General features: G+C 41.2%; 1 protein-coding gene across 3 annotated transcripts in view; it reads right to left on the bottom strand.

Moving 5' to 3' along the window:
* The window catches only part of LOC121280370 (interferon-related developmental regulator 2-like), a 40,908-nt gene extending 21,220 nt beyond the window's left edge, over positions 1–19,688 (bottom strand). The window contains exons 1-2 of one of the 3 annotated variants that reach the window (XM_041192308.1): positions 19,375–19,688; positions 10,876–10,935 (exon numbers count right to left, since the gene is read on the bottom strand). In XM_041192308.1, coding sequence (XP_041048242.1) covers positions 10,876–10,935; positions 19,375–19,411 — 97 coding nt within the window. In that variant the 5' untranslated portion in view covers positions 19,412–19,688. Of the gene's footprint in view, positions 1–10,719; positions 10,825–10,875; positions 10,936–19,374 lie in introns of those variants that run through there. The other 2 variants (XM_041192309.1, XM_041192310.1) reach the window with 2 other exon arrangements.
* Between the last annotated feature and the right edge of the window lie 1,857 nt (positions 19,689–21,545).

The following is a 21,545-nucleotide window of genomic DNA, read 5'->3' on the forward strand; positions in this document are numbered from 1 at the left end:
TTCAATTTGTATCTGTGCAAGCACTGCTTTGTGTGGTACCATACATGAATTTGCAATCCATGGCATGCAAAAACCTTTCAGACATTTGAGATGCACACGTAAAACGCTATATTGAACTATGTTTTCCTTCCTTTTAATATTTTTGAAAATATAAGTTCCATCATACAAAACCAGGAGACCCAAGATAACACTTGGATAGCAACTTGTAACTAGCAAACTTTTGAGTGTGGGAGGGGAACTTTTGCTAGATGACAAAAGCAAAATATTGCGGATGTTGGAAATCTGAACCCAAAACAGAAAATGCTGGAAATACTCAGAAGGTCTGGCAGCATCTATAGCAGGAGAAAAAGAGTTAATGCTTCAAGTCAATGGCCTTTCAGCAGAACTGGAAAAGTAGATGTAACAGGCTTTGAAGGCATACAGTCAATGAAGTGGAGGAGGGGGTGGAGGAAAGAACAGAAGAGAAGGGCTGTGATTGGTTGGAGGGCAGGAGAGATAACACTGTCTCTCCATAAGATGGCTGCTGATACCTGCACATGTACAGCCCACTGGCCGGAGAGACAATGCCAGCAAAACCATTAAAAAAAAAACTATTTTGGAGATTTTCGAACTGAACAATTTCAGTCCAAAAACTATTACATTCAAATCTTTAAGAACCTAAATTTATACATTTTTGTTTTTAACAAATCTGTTATATTAGGTTCTTTACCATCTGGTTATGCAAGAATTTTCCAGATAATCTATAGTTAAGCCAACACAGCATTATATGCTGAATTGGAGGATTGTTTATTCAATATCTGAAGGCTTTCAAATTGATCTGCAAGTTTTTTTGAATTGTTTCATGCAAAAGTGCATTGATGCTTTAATATTTAGAAAATGATGAGATTACATAGTTTTACTTTACGAGATGGATGACCACCACCATTTTAATTTAAAAACACACTATATTAATTTATTTTTCATTACAAATGAAAATTTTTGGCCCATGAGGATCTAAGGAACTTCAAAGTATATTTGATATTAATTCTAATCTCTGTCGCTCACAATGATGCTATGGAGTAAAACAGTACAACTGTGCATGTACCGCATTGGCAGCAAACGCAGCTGAGAGATAGATGGCAAAAGGGTTGGTGTGCAAGGAAAACGAAACGGTAAGGGGGCAAGTAGAGAAACAAACAATATGCCTAGAGGAAGTGTAAATGGCAGAATTACAAACAGTTACCATTCCAAACCAAAGCATGCAAAAATTGCAGATCATAACCTCTGCCCTCAATTTGTTTCTTTTTTTGCCACTGGTTTTGGGTTTTCCTTTTATTTTGTTACCTCTCCCAAACTTCCCAGTTCTGATGAAAGGTCATTGATCCAAAACGTTAACGCTGTTTTTCTCTCCACAGATTCTGCCAGTCCTGTTGAATATTCCCAGTATTGCTCCTTTTGCTGGATAACTCCTGAATTGCCTATCGATCTTTCTGCCAATCAGGACACTCAATCTCTGAAACTGCCTCTGGGGCTCACCAACTTACTGCCCATACTGGCAAGGAAAGCAGTCCCATAAATCATAGAGCTTACTTTTCAATCATTTCCTCATTCCTGCTACATCCAATCAGTTGGGGCGTGAGGTAAGCCACACTCATTGTCTAACACCCACTCAATATGAATTGAGGCCAGTTTATTGTTTTCAAATTTGAATGTCTTGTGAAAGGTGCTGGCAACCACTTGTGTAATTTACAAGAGTTTAAACATTAATAAAAATAACCTGTACTGAATCTATACATCTATATATAAATAGATTTAATTTAACAATGCTTTTAATATTTTTGTCAAATTTTTAGATCTAACTCGCATTAAAATAGCATAGTGTTATGAGAAGGATGCACCATCTGTGGCTAACTAAGGAAATTAAGAATGGAATCAAACTGAAAGAAAAGTCTTACAATGCTGTGAAGATTAGTGGTAGGCCAGGAGACTGGGAAATTTTTAGAAGCCAGCAAAGGATGACTAAAAGAAAAAAGGGAAAAATTAGAGTATGAAAGAAAACTAGCAAGAAATATAACAGACAGTAAAAACTCCTACAAATATAGAAAAAGGAAAAGAACAGCAAAAGTAAGCGTTGATCCCTTAGAGGATTAGGCTGGGGAAATAATAATGGGAAACAGTGTTGGCAAAGACTTGAACAAGTATTTTATATGTCTTCACAGAAGTGACAAAAAGCACCCCAAGAACAGTAGAAAAATCAAGATGCAAAAGGGAAGAAGGAACAATCAGGATAATGTGGGAAAAGCTTCTGGGAAAAACTATAGGATTAAAGGCTGCCCAATCTCCTAGATATGATGGCCTGCATCTGAGGATCTTAAAAGAGATGGCTGCAGAGACAATGGCTGCATTGGTGGTAATCTTCCAAACTTCTCTGGATTCTGCAAAATTCCCAGTGGACTGGAAAACAGCAAATGTAACACCTCTATTCAAGAAAAGAGCGAGACAGAAAGCAGGAAGCTATAGGCTAGTTTGCCTAATACCTGTCATTGGGAAAATGCTAGAAACCAGTATTAAGAAAATAGTACTGGAACACTTAGAAAATCATAATACAATTGAGTCAACATGCTTTTCTGAAAGGAAAATTATGTTTGACAAATTTATGAAATTTCTTTGAGGATGTAACAAGCAGGGTGGATAAAGGGGAAAACCAGTAGGTGTAGTGTATTTGGATTGCTATAAGGCATTCGATTAGGTGCTACACAAAGTAAAGGCTCATAGCGTTGGCAGTGATATATTGGTGTGAACAATATATTGGTTGGGGATTGGTTAACTAAGATGAAACGGAGTTGGGATGAATGAGTCAGTTTCAATGTGGCAAACTGTAACCAATAGTGTCACAGGGATCAGTTCTGGGGCCTCAACTATTTACATTCTACATTAATGACTTGGGTGAAGGGGCTGACTGTTTTGCAACCAAATTTTCTGACGATACAAAAATAGGTAGGAAAGCAAATTACAAGGAGGATACAAAGAGTCTGCAAAGTGATGTAGATAGGTTGGGTGAGTGGGCATTGTTATTCACTTTGTCGGAAAGAATTGAAATGCAAAATATTATTTAAATGGAGAGAGACTGCAGAATGCAGTGGTAGAGAAAGATCTGGGTGTCCTCGTTTATGAACCACAAAAAGATAGCATGCAGGTACAGCAAGTAATTAGGAAGACAAATTGAATGTTGGTCTTTATTGCAAGAAAGATGGAGGATAAAAGTAGGGAGTTCTTGCTACAACTGTACAGGGCATTGGTGAGGCCACACCCTAGAGTAATTGTGTGCAATTTTGCTCTCCTTACTTAAGGTGGGATGCACATGCATTGGAGACTGTTCAGAGAAGGTTCACTTGGCAGTTTCCTGGGATGAAGGGGTTGTCATGAGGAAAGGTTTAGCAGATTGGACATACACTCATTGGAGTGTAGAAAAATGAGGTGTGATCTTATTGAAGCATAAGATTCTGAGGGAGCTTGCTATGGTAGATGCTGAGAGGATGTTTCCTCATGGGAAAATCTAGAACTAGGGGACACAGCTTAAAAATAAGGGTCGCCTATTTAAGACAGATGAAGAGGAATTTCTTCTCTCAGATTGTCATTAGTCTTTGGAATTCTCTTCCACAGACAGCAGTGGAGGCTAGGCCATTGAATATATTCAAGGCTGAGTCTGACAGATTTTTTGATCAACAAGGAAGTCAAGGGTTATTGGGTATCAGGCAGGAAGGTGGAGTCAAGGCTACAATCCGATCAGATTATCAGATTCGAGAGGCATGAGGGGACCTGATGGATTGCATCCTAGGATATTAAAGGAAGTAGCTACAGAGATTTTCTCATGAGGAGAGGATAAGTAGGTTGGGATTGTACTCATTGAAGTTTAGAAAAATGAGAGGCAACCTTATTGAAACATAAGATTCTTAGGGAGCTTGACAAGATAGATGCTGAGAGGTTGTTCCCCCTTGTGGGAGAGTCTAGGACCAGAAGGCATAATCTCAGAGATAGTGGATGCATGGTAGTAATCTTCCAAGAATGCTTAGATTCTGGATAAGTCCCAGAGGATTGGAAAAATGCCAATATATCCCCCTTATTCAAAACGGGAGGGAGACAAAAGAACAGTTAACGAAAGGCCAGTTAACTTAACATCTGTCCTTGGGAAAATGTTAGGGTCTATTATAAAGGATGTAATAGAGCATTTAGAATTACAATCTAATCAAGCAGTCAGCACAGCTTCATGAAGGGGAAATCATAACTGACAAACTTATTAGAATTCTCTGAGGAGGTAACAAGCAGGATAGATAAAGTGCAACCAGTAGATGTAATATGAAAGGTGTTTGATAAGGTACTGCACATGAGGCTACTTAAGATAAGTGCCCATGGTGTTGGGGGTAGTATATTAGCATGGATAGAGGATGGGCTAATAGAAGACAGAGAGTTGGGGTAAGGGGGGCATTTTCAGGGTGGCAACCTGTAGCTAGTGGAGTGCCACAGGGGTCAGTGCTGGGGCCACAATTATTTACAATATATATTAATGACTTAGATGAGGGAAGTGAATGTACTATCGCCACGTTTGCAGATGACAAAAAAAGTGGGAAGGCAAGTGGTGAGGACGACGCAAGGAGTCTACAGAGGGATATAGACAGGTTAAGTGGGTGGGCAAAAACTTGACAGATGGAATATAATGTGGGAAAATGTGACGTTATGCACTTTGGCAGGAATAAAGGAGCTGAATATTATTTAAATGGGGAAAGGCTGCAGCACAGAGGGATTTGGGAGTCCTTGTGCATTGAATCACAAAAAGCTAACATACAAGTTTAACAGGTAATAGGGAAGGCAGACGGAATGCTAGCCTTATTCCAAAGGGAATGGAGTATAAAAATAATTGCTAAAACTATACAATGCACTCATTAGACCACACCCAGAATATTGCGAACAGTTTTGGTCCCCTTATCTAAGGGGAGATATTCTGGCATTGGAGGCAGTCCAGAGAAGGTTCACAAGGTTGATCCTGGGGATGGTGGGATTTTCTTACGGGAGACGTTGAGTAGTTTGGGCCTGTACTCATTGGAGTTTAGAATAATGAGGGGCAACTTTATTGAAACATAAGATTCTTAGGGAGAGTGTAAGACGAGAAGGCATAATCTCAGTGTAAGACGTTGCCCATTTAAGACAGAGACGAGGAAAAATTTTTCTCAAAAGATAGCGAATCTGTGGAATTCCATACTGCAGAGGGCTTTAGAAGCTGAATCGTTAAGTATATTCAAGACAGAGATAGATTTTTAATCAGTAAGGGAATTAAGGATAATGGGTAAAGGCAGGAAAGTGGAGTTAAGAATTATCAGATCAGCCATGATCTCATTGAATGGCAGAGCAGACTCAATGGGCCAAATGGCCTACTTCTGCTCCTATGTTTTATGGCCGAATGGCCTATTCCTGTTCCTATTTCTTATATTCTTATTAGTAGAGGTGGAAAAAGTCTGCATTATCTCAGGTTCAGATTTGACAATGCCAAGGCAGCAAGTTTGTGATCTATACCTAAATAACAATCCCTTCTAGATGCATTTTCAACACTACAATAATTCATTCTTCCTGCAATATTCAAAACAATCATTTGATAACCTTCTCCTACCATGTGATTTTGAATAAAACCTTATGTTATGAAACATATTCATTCTTTTATCAGAGTATACATCATTTCATCTACAATGCATGACTAATTCTAAGGCCTTCACCAATGCCATTCTAAATCCTGGTAGTCTGCAAGGGTGCTGCCTATCAACTTATGGAGCCTATCCCCACTATACAAAAGTACTTGTCCTGCACAACTTCATGACAAAAACAGGCAATATTAATGTTTAAAATATTCATGGCACCATACATTTGGCATACCCCTACAACACCTGGCTTACAATTCTCTTTTGAAAATTAAATCTCTGGCATTAATAAGGAGCTTTGAAATAGTGAATTGGAACAATAACCCCTTTCATAACTGCGAGCTTATCTCAAATGCAGCCTAGAATACAGAAAAACTAAAATGAGCAGCAGGAAGATGACAGGAAGGAGAAAAGTGCTTTGTGAATAATGATAAATCGTACCAATTGAAGTTCATGTTCACTCTGCTGTTTCGTACAGCTGCTAGCCAGATACCAAATATAATCAAAAAGGCTAATGAATTCCCCAACTGTCAGAGTGCGCTCTTTTGCGCTCATTCTGAAAATGAGAGGTGATCTCATTGAAACTTAAGAAACTTCTTACAGGGCATAAAGCGTATGTGTAGATAGGATGTTTCCACTGGCTGATGAGTCTAGAACCAGAGGGCACAGTCTCAGAAAAAGGGGCAGGCCATTTAGGACTGAGATGAGGAGGAATTTCTTCATCCAGAGGGTGGAGAATCTTTGGAATTCTCTACTCCAAGGGCTGAGAGAGCTCAATCATTGAGCATTTTTCAAGATAGAAATCAATAGATTTCTAGATTTAATGACAGCAAGGGATATGGGGATAGCGCAGGAAAGTGGGTAGATGATCAGCCATGATCTATTTGAATGGCAAAGCAGCCTTGATGGGCCAAATGGCCTACTCCTATGTTCCTGTAAGCATAGAAAGAAACTACTGGGCTTGAAATTCATGCCCAAAAATAAAATCAATATTTGCTTCAGTATCAGATCAAAATCCAGAGATATTCCTCAAAGATATAATTAACCATAGAAAGGTTATGGTGTAGAAAGAGGCCATTCAACCCAAAAGAGAGAAAAAAGAAACTAGCAGCTCATGTTTAATCCCACTCTCTAGCACCTGGTCTGAGGCCTTGCAGGGTACAGCACTTTAGGTACAGATACAGGATCCACCTTCTAAATGAGTTGAGCTTTTCAGCCTCAACTATCAATTTGGGTAGTGAATTCCAGACACCCACCAGCCTCTGGGTGACAAAGTTTTTCTTTATATCCTCTCTAATCTTTCTACCAATCGCCTTAAATCGCTGCTCTCTGGTAATTGACCCCTCAGCTAGGGGAAACAGGTCTTTCCTGTCTACCCTATGTAAGCCCCTCATAATTTTGTACGCCTCAATTAGGTTACCCCTCAGCCTCTTCTGTTCTAAGGAAAACAACCCTAGCCTATCCAATCTTTCCTCATACCTGCAATTTTCCAGTCCTGGCAACATTCTTGTAAATCTCTGTACTCTTTCCAGAGCAATTCAATGGACACTATTAGACAGTGGTTTGGCTCGTTCATACTATGTTTAGGGAACACATTACATGTGTATGCACCATAGCTTAAAGGAACAAAGGGGAATCTGGTTTTGCATACAGAGAAACTTTTAACTCAATCTTTATAAATTTTCCTGTTTCCTTAACAAGCCAGGTTTTGTAGCACTGATCTACAAAGAAAACAAACATTCTAGAATTGCACTGGATGTACGCAACATTTTAAAAATTAACACAGGCAACCTTGTACTAAATAAGCAGAATATCATTCTGTCAAGATTAAAGACCAGCAACATGGAGACTTCCCATACCCGGTAGCTTTTTGACAAAAACATGTATATGTTGTTGGTGAGAACTGAAGAAAAATCAGTTCACCTAACACCACAAATATTTTCACTGAACAGCATTCAATCTCTCAAATATTTATCTCTAGCACATCAAGTACCTTCTCTTACTCAAGTACATGAAGCACCTTGCAGGCTAGCAGATAAAGGTGAGGCTTATTCCATAATTTATTTGTATTTGTTATACAGTAAAGATTTGCAGATGTTATTTTAATCAACCAATATACCTTCAATTTCCCACTGCAGAGTACAGAAATAAATTGCCACCTGATCAGGAAGCGGCATAGTTTGGTTTTGATACTGTATATTCATTCAATCAGCAGTAATTCTATGAGTTATTGCAGTGTAAGACATTGACCTACAGTTTTCACATCATGGTGGATGATATGGAACTTGAGTTGTGATAACTAGAAGGTTTCTGCACACAGCTGAATGGAACTGCCTGCTCCAACCTTTCAATTTGGTCCTGTTCCATCACAACATAGTCTGACATCAAAAACTGAGTATTTGACAACTGTTGCATCCCATGGCAGTGGAACAGATACAGCCTTCAGTTCCAAGCAGTGCAGCAAAAGTTCTAAGCTAACAATACCTTAATTGACCCACGCATTTCTGATATAAATACACGTAAGCAGGAAGGAAAGACTGCAAAATCTCCATTGTTCTCCTCCCTAATGGACAAGCCAAACAATTTGAAAAAACTGTGGGCCTTTACGTATATGTAAACACGCCATCTAGTGAGCCACATCATGCAAAAAGGAGGTCTAAGCATCTTCACAGGTTTGGACCTAGGAGATATGCATTTCTTGTTTTCTCAGATCAAAAACAATCTACACTACATGCTAAGTGGGGGACCAGAAGTAAAGCAGCTTTATATTAAAAATACCGACAGCATAAAATTTCCAAATAAAATTAATTCAGTACATTGCCATGGAGATAACAAATAAGGCTGCAGCATACGAAAGGTATTTTAAATAGGTGAATACAGAACATTGATAGGTTTATTAAAAAAATCACTATGGTGGCACATGCCAAAATGTGATGGCGACACGAATAAAATCATTAATCATAATTAATAAAATAGTTGTAGATAATTAAAGTACAAAATAATAAAAAGGTTGCACAATTTTGAACATTTCAGCATACAGATAATTACATTACATTGCAAAATGCAGGTCTCCTTAATTTACAGAATAAAAATGAAAGGTCTATTGCACTCTGCATTTTGTATTTAAAGTCCATAGATCATATGTTGTCACATTGTTTGGGAATGTCATAATTGTTTGGGAACAGGCAAAATTAACAGAAGTGCAACATAAGTTTGCATAGTACACGGAATAATCCATTACGTTCCAATAGATAGCAAATGACAGGGCAAGCCTGGATGGTTCTTTTACAACTCACTCCTGGAGTTTTGCCAGGCTTGTATAATAGCAGGCAGTGGGGTGGGGATGGGGAGTAGTCTGGACTTTGTTTTGGGTGGAGGAGGAGGATTTGGCTGCAATGTGGCACTTACGAGGCCCTCCCCTAGTTAATCAGCAGAGCAAACACTGAATGTTCCTGCATAGAGTATTACAGATACAGATTTAAACTCCACTATTTTCATGCACTGTGGGTAGTATTTTATGCCCTCCCTGTGGTGAGTTTGGAGGCAGGAAAGCATTTAATCAGGGAGTGTGGCAGGTGGGTACCCTGCCACCTTCGCACCAATCAAGTCTATGGCAGGAAGGCCCTTGGACTACCGCCCATGGCCTTCCTGCATTACTACCATCAATTGAGGCTCTTAAATGAGAAATTAATGCCAACCTAAGGGCCTCATCCTGCTGCCAAGTGGGAAGTGCTTGGTCTATGCAAATTGCTTGTGGTCTCCCAGGCAGGGGGCCCTCATTCAAAGTCACTCAGTGCTTGAGGGGCCCAGCATTGAGGTGCCCACTGAGACCCACCCCCTGCCTTTGTTGCCAACCCCCTTCACCCCTCCACAACCCAAATCCCACGAAACACCTCCTGCTGTCACTTCCCTCTTGGCTAGGTCACTCCTCCCTGGAGGCACTGCCCAGGAAAAAGACTGCCAGCTATCTCGACAGGCAGGACTTTCTGCCCGAGGTATTGACCTTCTGGAAGGTCTGCCAATGGCCTGTTAGTTGCCCTGATTGGCTTGTAATTCAGCAGGTCTTTCCCAAAGGAGCAAATACTGGTCTCTCACTGGCTCCCCTGCTGAGACCCCTCTTTATGTCCATAGAACTCCCCCTACATTACCAATTTAGGAGAAAAGTATCTCCCAGTTTCTCTTGGGCATTGATGTAAGATGACAAGCTGCTGTTGGCCTAAACCAATGCTGCTGAACATGCAGATGACAGGTGAGAAAAATCATCCAAGATAATTCTCCTACAATATTCCCTCTGTCCTGGGAGGGGGCACAAAGGAGGAGGAAAATGAACTGGTTTCTTCATGCGCTGTCCCACAACAGGGCAAATAATATTGAGAACTAAACACTTCTAATCATTGACTTTGCTTTCGAGATCAGGAACTAAGTCCTGCGTAAGTTTTGGTTTTCTTTGCTTCTCCATCATACTCCACATACCACTTTCCTCATTTGCTCTCTCTAGTTTTATTTTGTTCTTCTTGATGTTCGAGCGGTGGGCTACAGCTCAGTTAATGGAGGAGTGGCATTTGTGAATTGGCTTGTTAACAAAACAGCTTCAGCAAGATGACATTAACAACACCTTAACCAGATTGAGCACACAAGACAGCAAAAACGGGCCAAGAAGCCAGATGAAGTTTGAGGCTGATTAAGAAAACAGGAAAGGCAACAAAATAATCCGATAAGGTTTTATACTTGCACTCCTGTCCACTTCATACAAACAATTTTGTACCACTATTATCAACCCCACCTTGCGGTACTTCATCCAAACACCCATCCTTCATGAAAGCCTAGAGTGCAAACATCAGCAGATTATTTAGGAGGATATCAATCCTATTTGAAATCATTGTGCACATGGGTGCATTTACCAGCTGATGTCAGTGGATAATGATTGTTCTCAGGAATTCTAGCTGATTTTACCCTTTTCCAGCCCCAAGGTCAATTATCGCACTCAACTACATACCGGGTTGAGATCAGATAACAGAACACGAACTGATCTTAGTATTACACTGAATCGTACCTTGACACACTAGACCACTGGGATTTGTGCAGCTTTATATTTTAATATTTGCTGTAAATCCAAGAGAGCAGGAGCACCAATTCTTCCAAACCCGCAAAATGGTGAAGGAAGCAACAGTGGCCATGCATCATGCAGACTACAGATGATGACAAGTACCTTTCTGCTGAGCTACTTTGGCTGAAACCTTCAGCTGTAGTAGTTCATGTCTTAAAGAACCTGTTAAGAAACAAAGTTGGAAAACCACTTTAAAAATTAAACATTTTGTGACTCTTCCCCTCACTGCCAAAATGTTCACTATTTAACTAAGTAACAATTTCATTAAAATACTATTTCTAAATGTTAACTGACTTTTTTTTACAAAACCTCAATGCGGTACAGAACTCTTTTTTTTCTTCTACCAGTTACGATACATGCCATGCAAACACAGAAGTTAATAAAAATTCCTGGCAATTGTCCAATGACAATCGACTTATTCTTACTCATGCCAACTCATCTATCCCCTAGATTTCTATCAAATAAACATTACCACTGACATCAGATTATCCTTGTCCTTGAATCTCAATGGCATTCCTCTCTGAATTGGGGTGACTGTCTGTTAGAGCACATCATTTAAGGTTACCCATCTCCACACACTACTGTTGTCATCAAGCAGATTATACATAAGACAGAGGGCAAGTACGGAGGTCCCCAGCACACTGCCATATGAAATGGGATAAAGTCCTGCCAAACACCTGGTGTTTTGGCATCCAGCAAAATGTAGCCTTACAACTGAGGCCATTTCCATTAATTTTGCATTGTTTTACACATCATCTTTCAAGAAACTCAGTAATAGTAATTTTTCAGGAACAAAATGTCAGTAAGTGACACCTCGTTACATTATTCCTTTATGCAGTCATTTCACAAAGTTAATTTTAAAGTAAGCTTCACTGGCATAAGCCAGCAGCAATATCTATCTGCCTTGCTTTCTACCTGAAAAGGACAAATACATTTTTAAGGTGATCAAATGTGCATATGGTTTTGTGTGTGAATAAAAGGCAAATACCACCGCATTAAAATGACCATTTCAAGTTGATTTTGTCCTTGTTTTTAACAATGCCCCCACCCCCCACTCTGACTGCTGTGTGCCAAAGTTTCTTCAGTGGACCTCAGCAACCAGCCAGTCGGTTGCACGTGAGCAGGAAAAAAATAGCTTTTATTCTCAACTGTGGTGAAGGGATGCCTCGTAGCTTGGTTTGATCAGGATAGCACAACAATCAGAGAACAGGGTTCAATGAAATTGAATCGTTCAATCCCTCTAACCTGTTCTACCATTCTGTTAGGTGAGGACCTCATTTCCATCTAGCCACTTTTAATACCCTTTGCCTAACAAAATTTTATTAATCTCAGTTTTAAAATTTACAAAAGCTTTTTTTTTGAGGGGGTGCGGGGAGGGCGGGAGGGGGTGGAAGGAGTTGCACATTTCCATATCCTTTGTGTGAAGAAGTGCTTTGTCTTATTACCTCTGAATAGCCGGATGTTAAACGTTCAAGTTTTGCCACTTTCCATCCAGATTAAGCAGAGTTAGCACAGATTTATTAAAGGAAATAGTGTTTGACAAACCTGTTAAGATTTCCGAGGATGTAAATAATAAAATGGATAAGGGGAACCCGTGGATGTAGTGTATTTGGATTTCCAAAAGTATTTGATAAGGTGCCACACAAGAGCTTGTTAATCAAGATCAGGACTTAATGGATTGGGGATAATATATTAGCATGGATTGAGGAAAGGTTAAAGGGCAGGAAACAAGAGTAGGAATAAATGGGGATATTTTCAGGTTGGCAGGCTATAACGTGTGCAGTACCGCAAGAATCAGGACTTGGGCCTCACGTATTTCTAATCTATGAAGTAATTAATGACTTAGAGGAGAGGGACTAAGTATCATATATCCAAGTTTGCTGACAATACAAAGTTAGCTGGCATAGTAAATGGTGAGGAGGACAAAGAGGCAACAGAAGCAGGCAGGCTAGATGAGTGGAAAAGAGAATAGCAGATGGAATACAATGCCACGCGTGTGAAGTTATTCACTGATTATCTCTGCAGGTATTTTGTACTTTAAACCCCAGAATAGAATACCCTCGTTATTTTAGCACAACCAAAAAAAAACACCTCATAGGTACTCTGTCCTTCAAAGAGATATTCTGAAATCAGTCTAAAATGATTCTTAGCTCCTGAGGGTTTATTTCTGTTCTTTTCCTTTCTCAGCCTGGGAACTTCTAACCCCAGAACTGTCCTTCACAGTGACAGGATTACAGGAAATCCTTCCTCTAGTGCAAGCTGGGTGAATCTTTCAATTTCATTTTTCCAGTGCTGTGAACCATAGAGGTATGCTGCACTCTTGCTCTTGGACCCTGGCAGAATATCCATGTCTGTGAATGTTCAGGGATATCTTAGAAACCCATACCCCCTCAAACCCCATTTGTATGGCAACATGAATCACATCAGCCTTGTATCCAGGTAAAAGTACCGATTTAACTATCCACAAGAGTTCAACTCTCTTACATCTTGGAACTAAATGTATAGTTTAAAGCACAACTGTTTACAGCCTGACATTCTCAGCATTTTCCTGGGACTTTGGATATTCACGGTCTATTAGCATGCAATCTGCTGCCATTGTCTCCAAGTGTAAACACCTTGCACCTTTTTCCCAGTAAAACAATTTGGGTCCCCTTTAATCTCTAACAATCAAACCACCCAGACAGATGTCAGACAGACTTCAGCACAAGTCACATGAACCCCTTCATTTTACCCTAAATTAAAGACACAGTTCCAAAAAATAATCTTATAAACCTATTAATAAGGAGGCTACAAATGCATATAGATAAGCTAAGTGACTGGGCAAAGGTCTGGCAAATGGAGTATAATGTGAAAAAATGTGAAATTGTCCATTTTGGAAGAATAAAAAAAGCATATTATCTAAATGGTGAGAGATTGCAGAGCTCCGAGATTCAGAGGGATCTAGGTGCCCCAGTGCATGAATTGCCAGAGGTTAGTATGCAGGTACAGCAAGTAATTAGGAAAGCTAACAGAATGTTATTGTTTGTTGAGGGGAATTGGAAATAAAAGTAGGGAGGTTATACTTCAGTTATACAGAGCATTCGCGAGACCAGATCTGGAGTACTGCACACAGTGTTGGTTTCCTCATTTAAGGATGTAAATGCATTGAGAGCAGTTCAAAGAAGGTTTACAAGGCCATAGCCTGGAATGGGAGGGTTGTCTTATTGGGAAACATTGGATAAGTTTGTATCCAAGCTTACATCACAGACTTGTATCCGCTGGAGTTCAGAAAGGCAAAAGGCAACTTGATTGAAACATATAAGATCCTGACAGGGTGGATGTGGGAAGGACGTTTCTTCTTGTGGGAGAATCTAGAACTAGGGGTCACTGTTTAAAAATAAGGGGTTGCCCATTTAAGACTGAGATGAGGAGAAATTTTTTCTGAGGTTCATGAGTCTTTGAAACTGTCTTCCTCAATAGGTGGTGGAAGTAGAATCTTTGAATATTTTTAAGGCAGAGGTATAGATTCTTGATAAGCAAGGGGGTGAAAGGTTATCGGGATAGGAGGAAATGTGGAGTTTAGGCTAAAATCAGATCAGCCATAATCTTACTGAATGGCAGAGCAGACTCGAGTGGCCTACTCCTGCTCCTAATTCGAATGCATGTTCGTAATCTCAATTGTAATAACAGCAAGCAGTTAGGAAGGTAAATAGCATGTTAGCTTTGGTTACACAGAGCTTGGATAACAAGAAACTGTAACGGAGGCAACACCTGGAATTTTGTGTGCAGTTTTGGTCTCCTTACCTAAGGAATTGCATAGTTGCCCCAGAGAGTGCAACAAAGGCTAGTCGGACTGGTTCCTGGAATGAGGGGATTGCCCTTTAAGGACAAATTACACAGAATAGGTCTATATGTCTCAAGGTTTAGAATAGTTAGAGGTGATCGCATTGGAACATATAAAATTCTTAACTGGCTTGACAGATGCTGAGAAAATGTTTCCCCTTGTTGGGGAATCTAGAACACAGGGTTACAGTCTCGGAACAGGGGGGCAGCCATTTGGCACTGAGGAGGAGAATTTTTTTTCACTCAAAGGGTTGTAAATCTCTGGAATTCTCTACCCCAGACAGCTGCAGATGCTCAGTCATTGAGTATATTCAAGACAGAGTTTGTTAGATTTTTGGGAGTAAAGGGAATTGAGAAATACAGGAAGGTGGAGTTAAAGCAAAGTTCAGTCACTATCTTGTTCAATAGCGGAGCACATTCAATGTGTCAAACTGCCTACTCTATTTCTTATATTCTCGCAATCTATTTGGTTAAATCACCTTAAATTCCTGAATTAGATCACTCTGTAATCTTCCACATTCAAGGAATACAAGGCAAAACTATGCAATGTCACAATTTAAACCATTACATCCACGCATCATTCTGTGTTGTACCTCCTTGAAGCCCAATACAGTAAAATCTTTGTTATCCAGCATGCTCAGGGAATAGGTGGTGCCAGTTAACAGAGAGTTACATTACTCCAGACACAAAGTAAGGTGTGGTATATCTTTGTTCAGGCACAATAACCAAAAATGGCCCAATAATTTCAATGTAAGGGCTAAAAACAACTTCTACAGATTTACAATGTTAGTATTATTAGTTTTTTTTTAAGGAATGCATTTTCTGAACACTGAAAGTGACTGGCTTTTTAAAAAAATCAAGCTGTTAGAAATTCCAGTTATGAAAGAATTCCAGTTGGTGAAGTGCCACAAAATTTACTGCGTATCTTTGAGAAATGGTTGGGAAGTGATCTAATTGAGCTGTTTAAAGAGAATAAGCCACAAGCAAATTATTTCCTCTGGTAGAGGAGCTCAAACCAAACAGGTATAATCTTAAAATCAGGCCATTTAGGATTGGAATCAGTAAGCACCTTTTCATACAGCATTGGAAATCTGAAATTTCTCACTAAAAGACTGTGAATGCTGGGTCAACTGACTCTTACAAGCCTGAGATTGATGGGTCTTTGTTGGGTAATTTGAACAGTTCTCCTGTTCCTATGGTCAAATGGCCCAGAGGCTGCTTTTGCCTGTTCAGATGGGTCCCATGAAATACTGAAAGAGTACAGAGTCTTTCTATTGTCCCAGGTAGCAATGATCACTCAATCAACATTATAAGACAAGCTATCTAGTCATCTATTTTATTTGCTGTTTCTGAGATCTCGCTGCTCACAATTGGCTGTGGCAATAGTTATACACAAAAAAAAGTTAATAGGCATTTTGGGATGTCCTGCATATACAGTTGCTGTGCAAGTGATATTTCTTTCTGCTTTAAAATCTACTATCTCCTAATAACTAGTTTCTCATCCAGGGATCAACTCGATGAAGCTACATCAAACACCATCGTTTTAATCTCCTTCCTGTCGCTATATGTCCTAAAGTACATACAGTATTTCTAATGCACTACATACTGTAAAGGCTAGGATGCCCAACAACATCCTAGCAGTAATGCTGATATTATATGCTCCAGAACTAATGATGCCCCTTGCTAAACTGTTTTAATACAGCTACAACACTGGCATCTACCCAATATGGAAAATTGCCCAAGTACATCCTGCCCATAAAAAGCGGGACAAATTCAACCGGCCAATCACCACCCTTTAAACCTGCTCTAATCAGCAAGTGATGCAAGAAGCCATTATCATACTGATAATGGCTTCTAATGATGAAATGACATGTACTCACCAATATTGTACGAAGTGAGGCTGCTTGCTGATGATTGCACAGTACTCAGTTCTATTTGTGAGATAATCAATGCTTGTATGCAGCAAAGCCTGATCAACATCCAGGGCTAGGCAGATAAGTGAAAAAGAGCATTTGTGCCACACTAGTACCAGGCAATGATAATCGCCATAAAGGGCACCTAACCACCTACCCTAGACATTCAATGACATTATCATCATCAAAACCCACACTTTCAACATCCTGAGATCACCAATGCCCAGAAATTTAACTGCATCAGCCACATAAATGCCATGATCACTGAACAAGTCAAAGGCTGCAGTAAATGGCTCATCAACATGGGCAGCTGCAAGAACACTCATCATTCAGGACAACAAACTCCATTCGATTGCCAATTCATCCACCAGCCTAAACATCCAATCCCTCCACCACCAGTGTACGACTAAGATGGCAGGACTTCCCAAATCCTCACCACTTAGAAGGTCAAGGCAGGTGCATGGAATCATCAGTACTTCCAAGCCACATATCATCCTGACGTGGTCATATTCCATCGTTTTCACTGGGACAAAATCACAAAACTCCCCACCTATTGGCACTGTGGAAACACCTTCACCACACAACACTGCCGTGGTTCAAGAAACCTACTCAAACATCATTTCAAGGACATTTAGGGATTAGCAATAAATACTGGTCTTGCCAGCTAAGCATCTATCCTAGAAATAATTCCAAAGAATTCGCAGCTCTCTGCGTAGCTCAGTGTCAATACTTATTATCATGTTCCCCTTCTAGCTAGAGGTCTTGTTGTAGAATATGTGACTGTATTAAAAGTCATTTATTTTCTCGATATCCCTGAGGATCTTGAATAGTTCAATCATATTGCCCTTAAAGCCCTCTCAAATATAAACACATCTCATTATAACTCAAGTACCATATCCAGGTAATAATTTAACAGCCCTTCACTGCACTGCCTTCAATGTGTGGGTACATACTTTCTCAGTGTAAAGAACCAGAATTGTACATGTAGCTCACAAGTAGTGTTGAAGCAGTGTTCCATACAACACAATCAACTACTGAAGATTTTCCTGTGTTTTATCTGTACTTGCCAAGGACCTACGTACTCTCTTTACTGCTACCATGCACTGTGCTAATAGCTTCAGTGGTCTACCCTTCCAATAGTAAATCTAAACTCCCTTCCAGTGTCATGCCCATCATACAAACTGACACTTCAGCGCAGTACAATACTAGGGAGTCGCTATCTTTTGGATTAGACATTAAGACGAGGCCCGGTGTGGGAAAGAACCCAACACCTTAAAACAGACGATCTGGTTATTTACAGTGCTGACCCTCTTTCTGCTATTAACACATTCTGCTATTTTGCTTTCAGACCCCAGTTCTGTTGAAGGGTCATGAGGACTCGAAACGTCAACTCTTTTCTTCTCCGCCGATGCTGCCAGACCTGCTGAGTTTTTCCAGGTAATTCTGTTTTTGTTTTGGATTTCCAGCATCCGCAGTTTTTTTGTTTTTACCCGCTGACCATTATCCTGTTATTAACACCTACTCTGGACCAAAGCTTTACTGTTTAATACTATCATTACCACTCCCTTTGTCTTGTGTTCCATTACACCTTTGTCATTTAATCTCTCCTGCCTTCTAACCTATCCCTTTACCTTCTATTGTGCTCCGCTTGCCTCTCCCCACCTTTTCAACAGCATAAAATCCATCACATTTCTACCTCTCTCCAATTCCGAAGGTATTGGAACTCAAAACATTAATTCTGTTTCTCTCCCCACAGATGCTGCCAGGCCTTGAGTTTTTCCAGAATCTTCTGCTTTTATTTCAGATTTCCAGCATTTGCAGCACTTTGCTTTTATTACCTGGTTACTTATTTGATTGCATTTGTAGGACCTTGCTATATGCAAACTGGACACCATGTTTCCCTAGACTCTAACATTGATTACACTTCAAAACCAAACAATGTTACATAAAAGCAAGTTTCTTCCTATGACCAGTAGAATGTCATACTTTTACCTTACTTTGCTTTTTTAAAAATAATCCTTTCCCTATTCCATGACTCTGCATTGGCTTTATTAAATGACGTTTAGGACTCATCTTCCCACCTGTATAATACAAGTCTTTGCATATTTGATCACCTTGTTAAAAGTCAGTTGTTGGCCCCAGTTCACCTCTGACCATAATGCTACACCTACACTAGCCCCAGCATTTGCCACGAGTGCCTATTGAACTCTAGCCCCAGCTCTCACCACCCCGACATCTTGGTATGTATCAAACCTTGACCCCAGTTCATATTGAAGTCTAACCCCAGCTCTCAGTCCATTACATACAGATTCTAAAAAATCTTTCTTGGGATATGGGCATTACTGCCTAGGTCAGCGTTTTTCACCCATTCCCCAATTGCTCCTGAGAAGGCAGTAGTGAGCTGCCTTCTTGAACCACTGTAGACCATGTGGCATAGGTATACCCACCGTTCTGATAGGGAGGGAGTTCAAGGACTCTGACTCAGTGACAGTGAAGGAACGGCGATATAGTTCCAAGTCAGGATGCTACGTGGCTTGGAGGGGGACTTGGGAGGGTGATGGCCCAATATGTCCCCGACTCTCACCCCATCCCCCTCCCCACCAGGTACAAACACATGGAGCGCTGGCCCCAGCTCTCACTCTCGGTAAATATCTAACCCAGACCATGGATTTCTCATCCACAGTTGATACCAAACCCCGAGCTTGGCTCTTACCCCTCACGCCAACCCCAACACCCCCCATCCCACCCTCATCCCAGGAGTTACTGAACCCAGCCCACGGCCTGTTAACATACCTACCTGACCCCAGCTTTCAGCCCTGGTACACACTGAATTATATCCCTAATGAACCTCGAGCCTGGCCCTCACCCTTTTTGTGGCCAGTCCGGCCCCGGGATTTCGGCATCTCCGCTCTTGGTGTTTGGCGCTTTGACTCGGCCGGGACGGTTCTCTCGCTGGCGGGGCCCTATATCAGCCAACAGAAGGCAAGCGCCTCTGGGACCGGTTACTGGGCTTGACACGATCGAGAGCTGTTAAAGATGAGCGGCCACGCTGGTTACAATGCTTAATATTGCGGATTTTCTGGCTATGATGACGGGACAACCAGGCACACACCTCCACCATCTTTCCTCTCACTCCCACACTGTGCTCTCCAGCCGGCCGGCGCCGCGGGCTCTGACGGGAGTTGTAGTCCGCGCCGGCGCCAGAATTCCCACCTGGACAGCGGCCGCTGCCCCGGGGTGAAACTACATCACCCGGCATGCCCCGCTCGCGTGGCGCAAGCGCGGACTCACAATCCTGGCTGACGCTCTCGCGGCCCTGGCGGGCAGCGGGACCCACGTGACTCCGCCGGCGCCAAGCGAGGGCGGGAACATGTCACGTGCCGGGGATTATGTGGGATTTAAAACTTGGGGAGTTTCCGCCCACCTGTTGCCTGTTTTTTTTTGAAACTAACTTTTTCTCTTGTTATCCCTTTTTGTCATTTTGCCCATTATTTCTGTCCAGAAACAGGCAATGGCCATCACCATCAAGAGAGAATTTAACCATCTCCCCTTAACATTCATTATTATTACCATCAATTCCCCCATCATCAATATTCCAATTGACTATAAACTTAACTGAACCCCTCCTTCAGGCACCATACCCTAACAGGGTGTTGGTGACTATGCACTTCCATTGGATTGGTCCATGATTATGCTTGGCAAACTCCTGCAGTGGTTTGCCTTCTGCAGTATAGCTGAATAAGCAACTCTCCCACTCTTACTGCCTGTCATCAGGTATATTGGAAAGACTTACAGTCTGATAATCAATCTGTTTGGCCACACTATGAGCGCACCTTCTTGAGGATCAAGTCCTGAAGTGGGGCTTGGACCCAAAGTTTCTGGCCTAGAGGTAAGGACACTACCACTGTGCCACAAGACCTCCCTTAACTGGGCCACCAGCCATATAAATATTGTAACTACAAGTGTCAGAGGCTTGGAATTCTGCAGCGAATAACTCACCTTCTCACTCCTCAATGTCAGTCCACCATCTACAAGACAAAAGTCAGTAATGAATAGTGGTGGACAGACAACTAACTGGAGGAGGGAGCACCACAAATACCCCCATCCTCAGTGATGGAGCAACCCAGCACATCAGTGCAAAAGACAAGGCTGAAGTATTTGCAATTGTCTCCAGTCAGAAGTGCTGAGTGGATGATCCATCTCGGCCTGCTCCTGAGGTCCCCAGATGCCAGTCTTCAGCCAGTTCAATTTACACTATGTGTTATCAAGAAATGGCTGAAGGCACTGGATACTGTAAAGGCTATGGGTCCTGATAACATTCCAGCAATAGTACTGAAGACTTGTACTCCAGAAATAGCCATGCTCCCAGCCAAGCTGTCCCAGTACATTGGCATCGACCTGGCAATGTGGAAAATTGCCCAGGTACATCCTGTACACAAAATGCAGGACAAATCCAACCCAGCCAAGTACCACCCCATTAGTATATTTGCGATCATCAGAAAAGTGATGGAAGGGGTCATCAATAGTGCTATTAAGCCATAAGACATAGGAGCCAAAGTCAGCCATTCGGCCCATCGAATCTGCTTCATCATTCAATGAGATCTTGAGGATCTGATAATCCTCAACTCCACTTTCCTGCCTTTTCCCCATAACCCTGGATACCCTCACTGATTAAAAATCTGTCTATCCCAGCCTTGAATATACCTAATGACCCATCCTCTACAGCCCTCTGCAGTAAAGAATTCCACATACTCACTACCCTCTAAGAGAAGAAATTCCTCCTCATCCCTGTTTTAAATGGGTGACCCCTTAATCTGAGATTATGCCTTCTGGCCCTAGACTCTCCCACAAGGAGAACAACCTCTCAGCATCTACCCTATCAAGCCCCCTAAGAAACTTATGTTTCAATAAGGTCACCTCTCATTCTTCTAAACTCCAATGAGTACAGGTCCAACCTATTCAGCTTCTCCTCATAAGAAAATCCCTCCATACCCAGGATCAACCTAGTGAACTTTCTCTGGACTGCTTCCAATGCCA

The sequence above is a fragment of the Carcharodon carcharias genome, chromosome 7 (genome assembly GCF_017639515.1).
Source record: "Carcharodon carcharias isolate sCarCar2 chromosome 7, sCarCar2.pri, whole genome shotgun sequence".
In the NCBI taxonomy this organism is placed as follows: Eukaryota; Metazoa; Chordata; class Chondrichthyes; order Lamniformes; family Lamnidae; genus Carcharodon; species Carcharodon carcharias.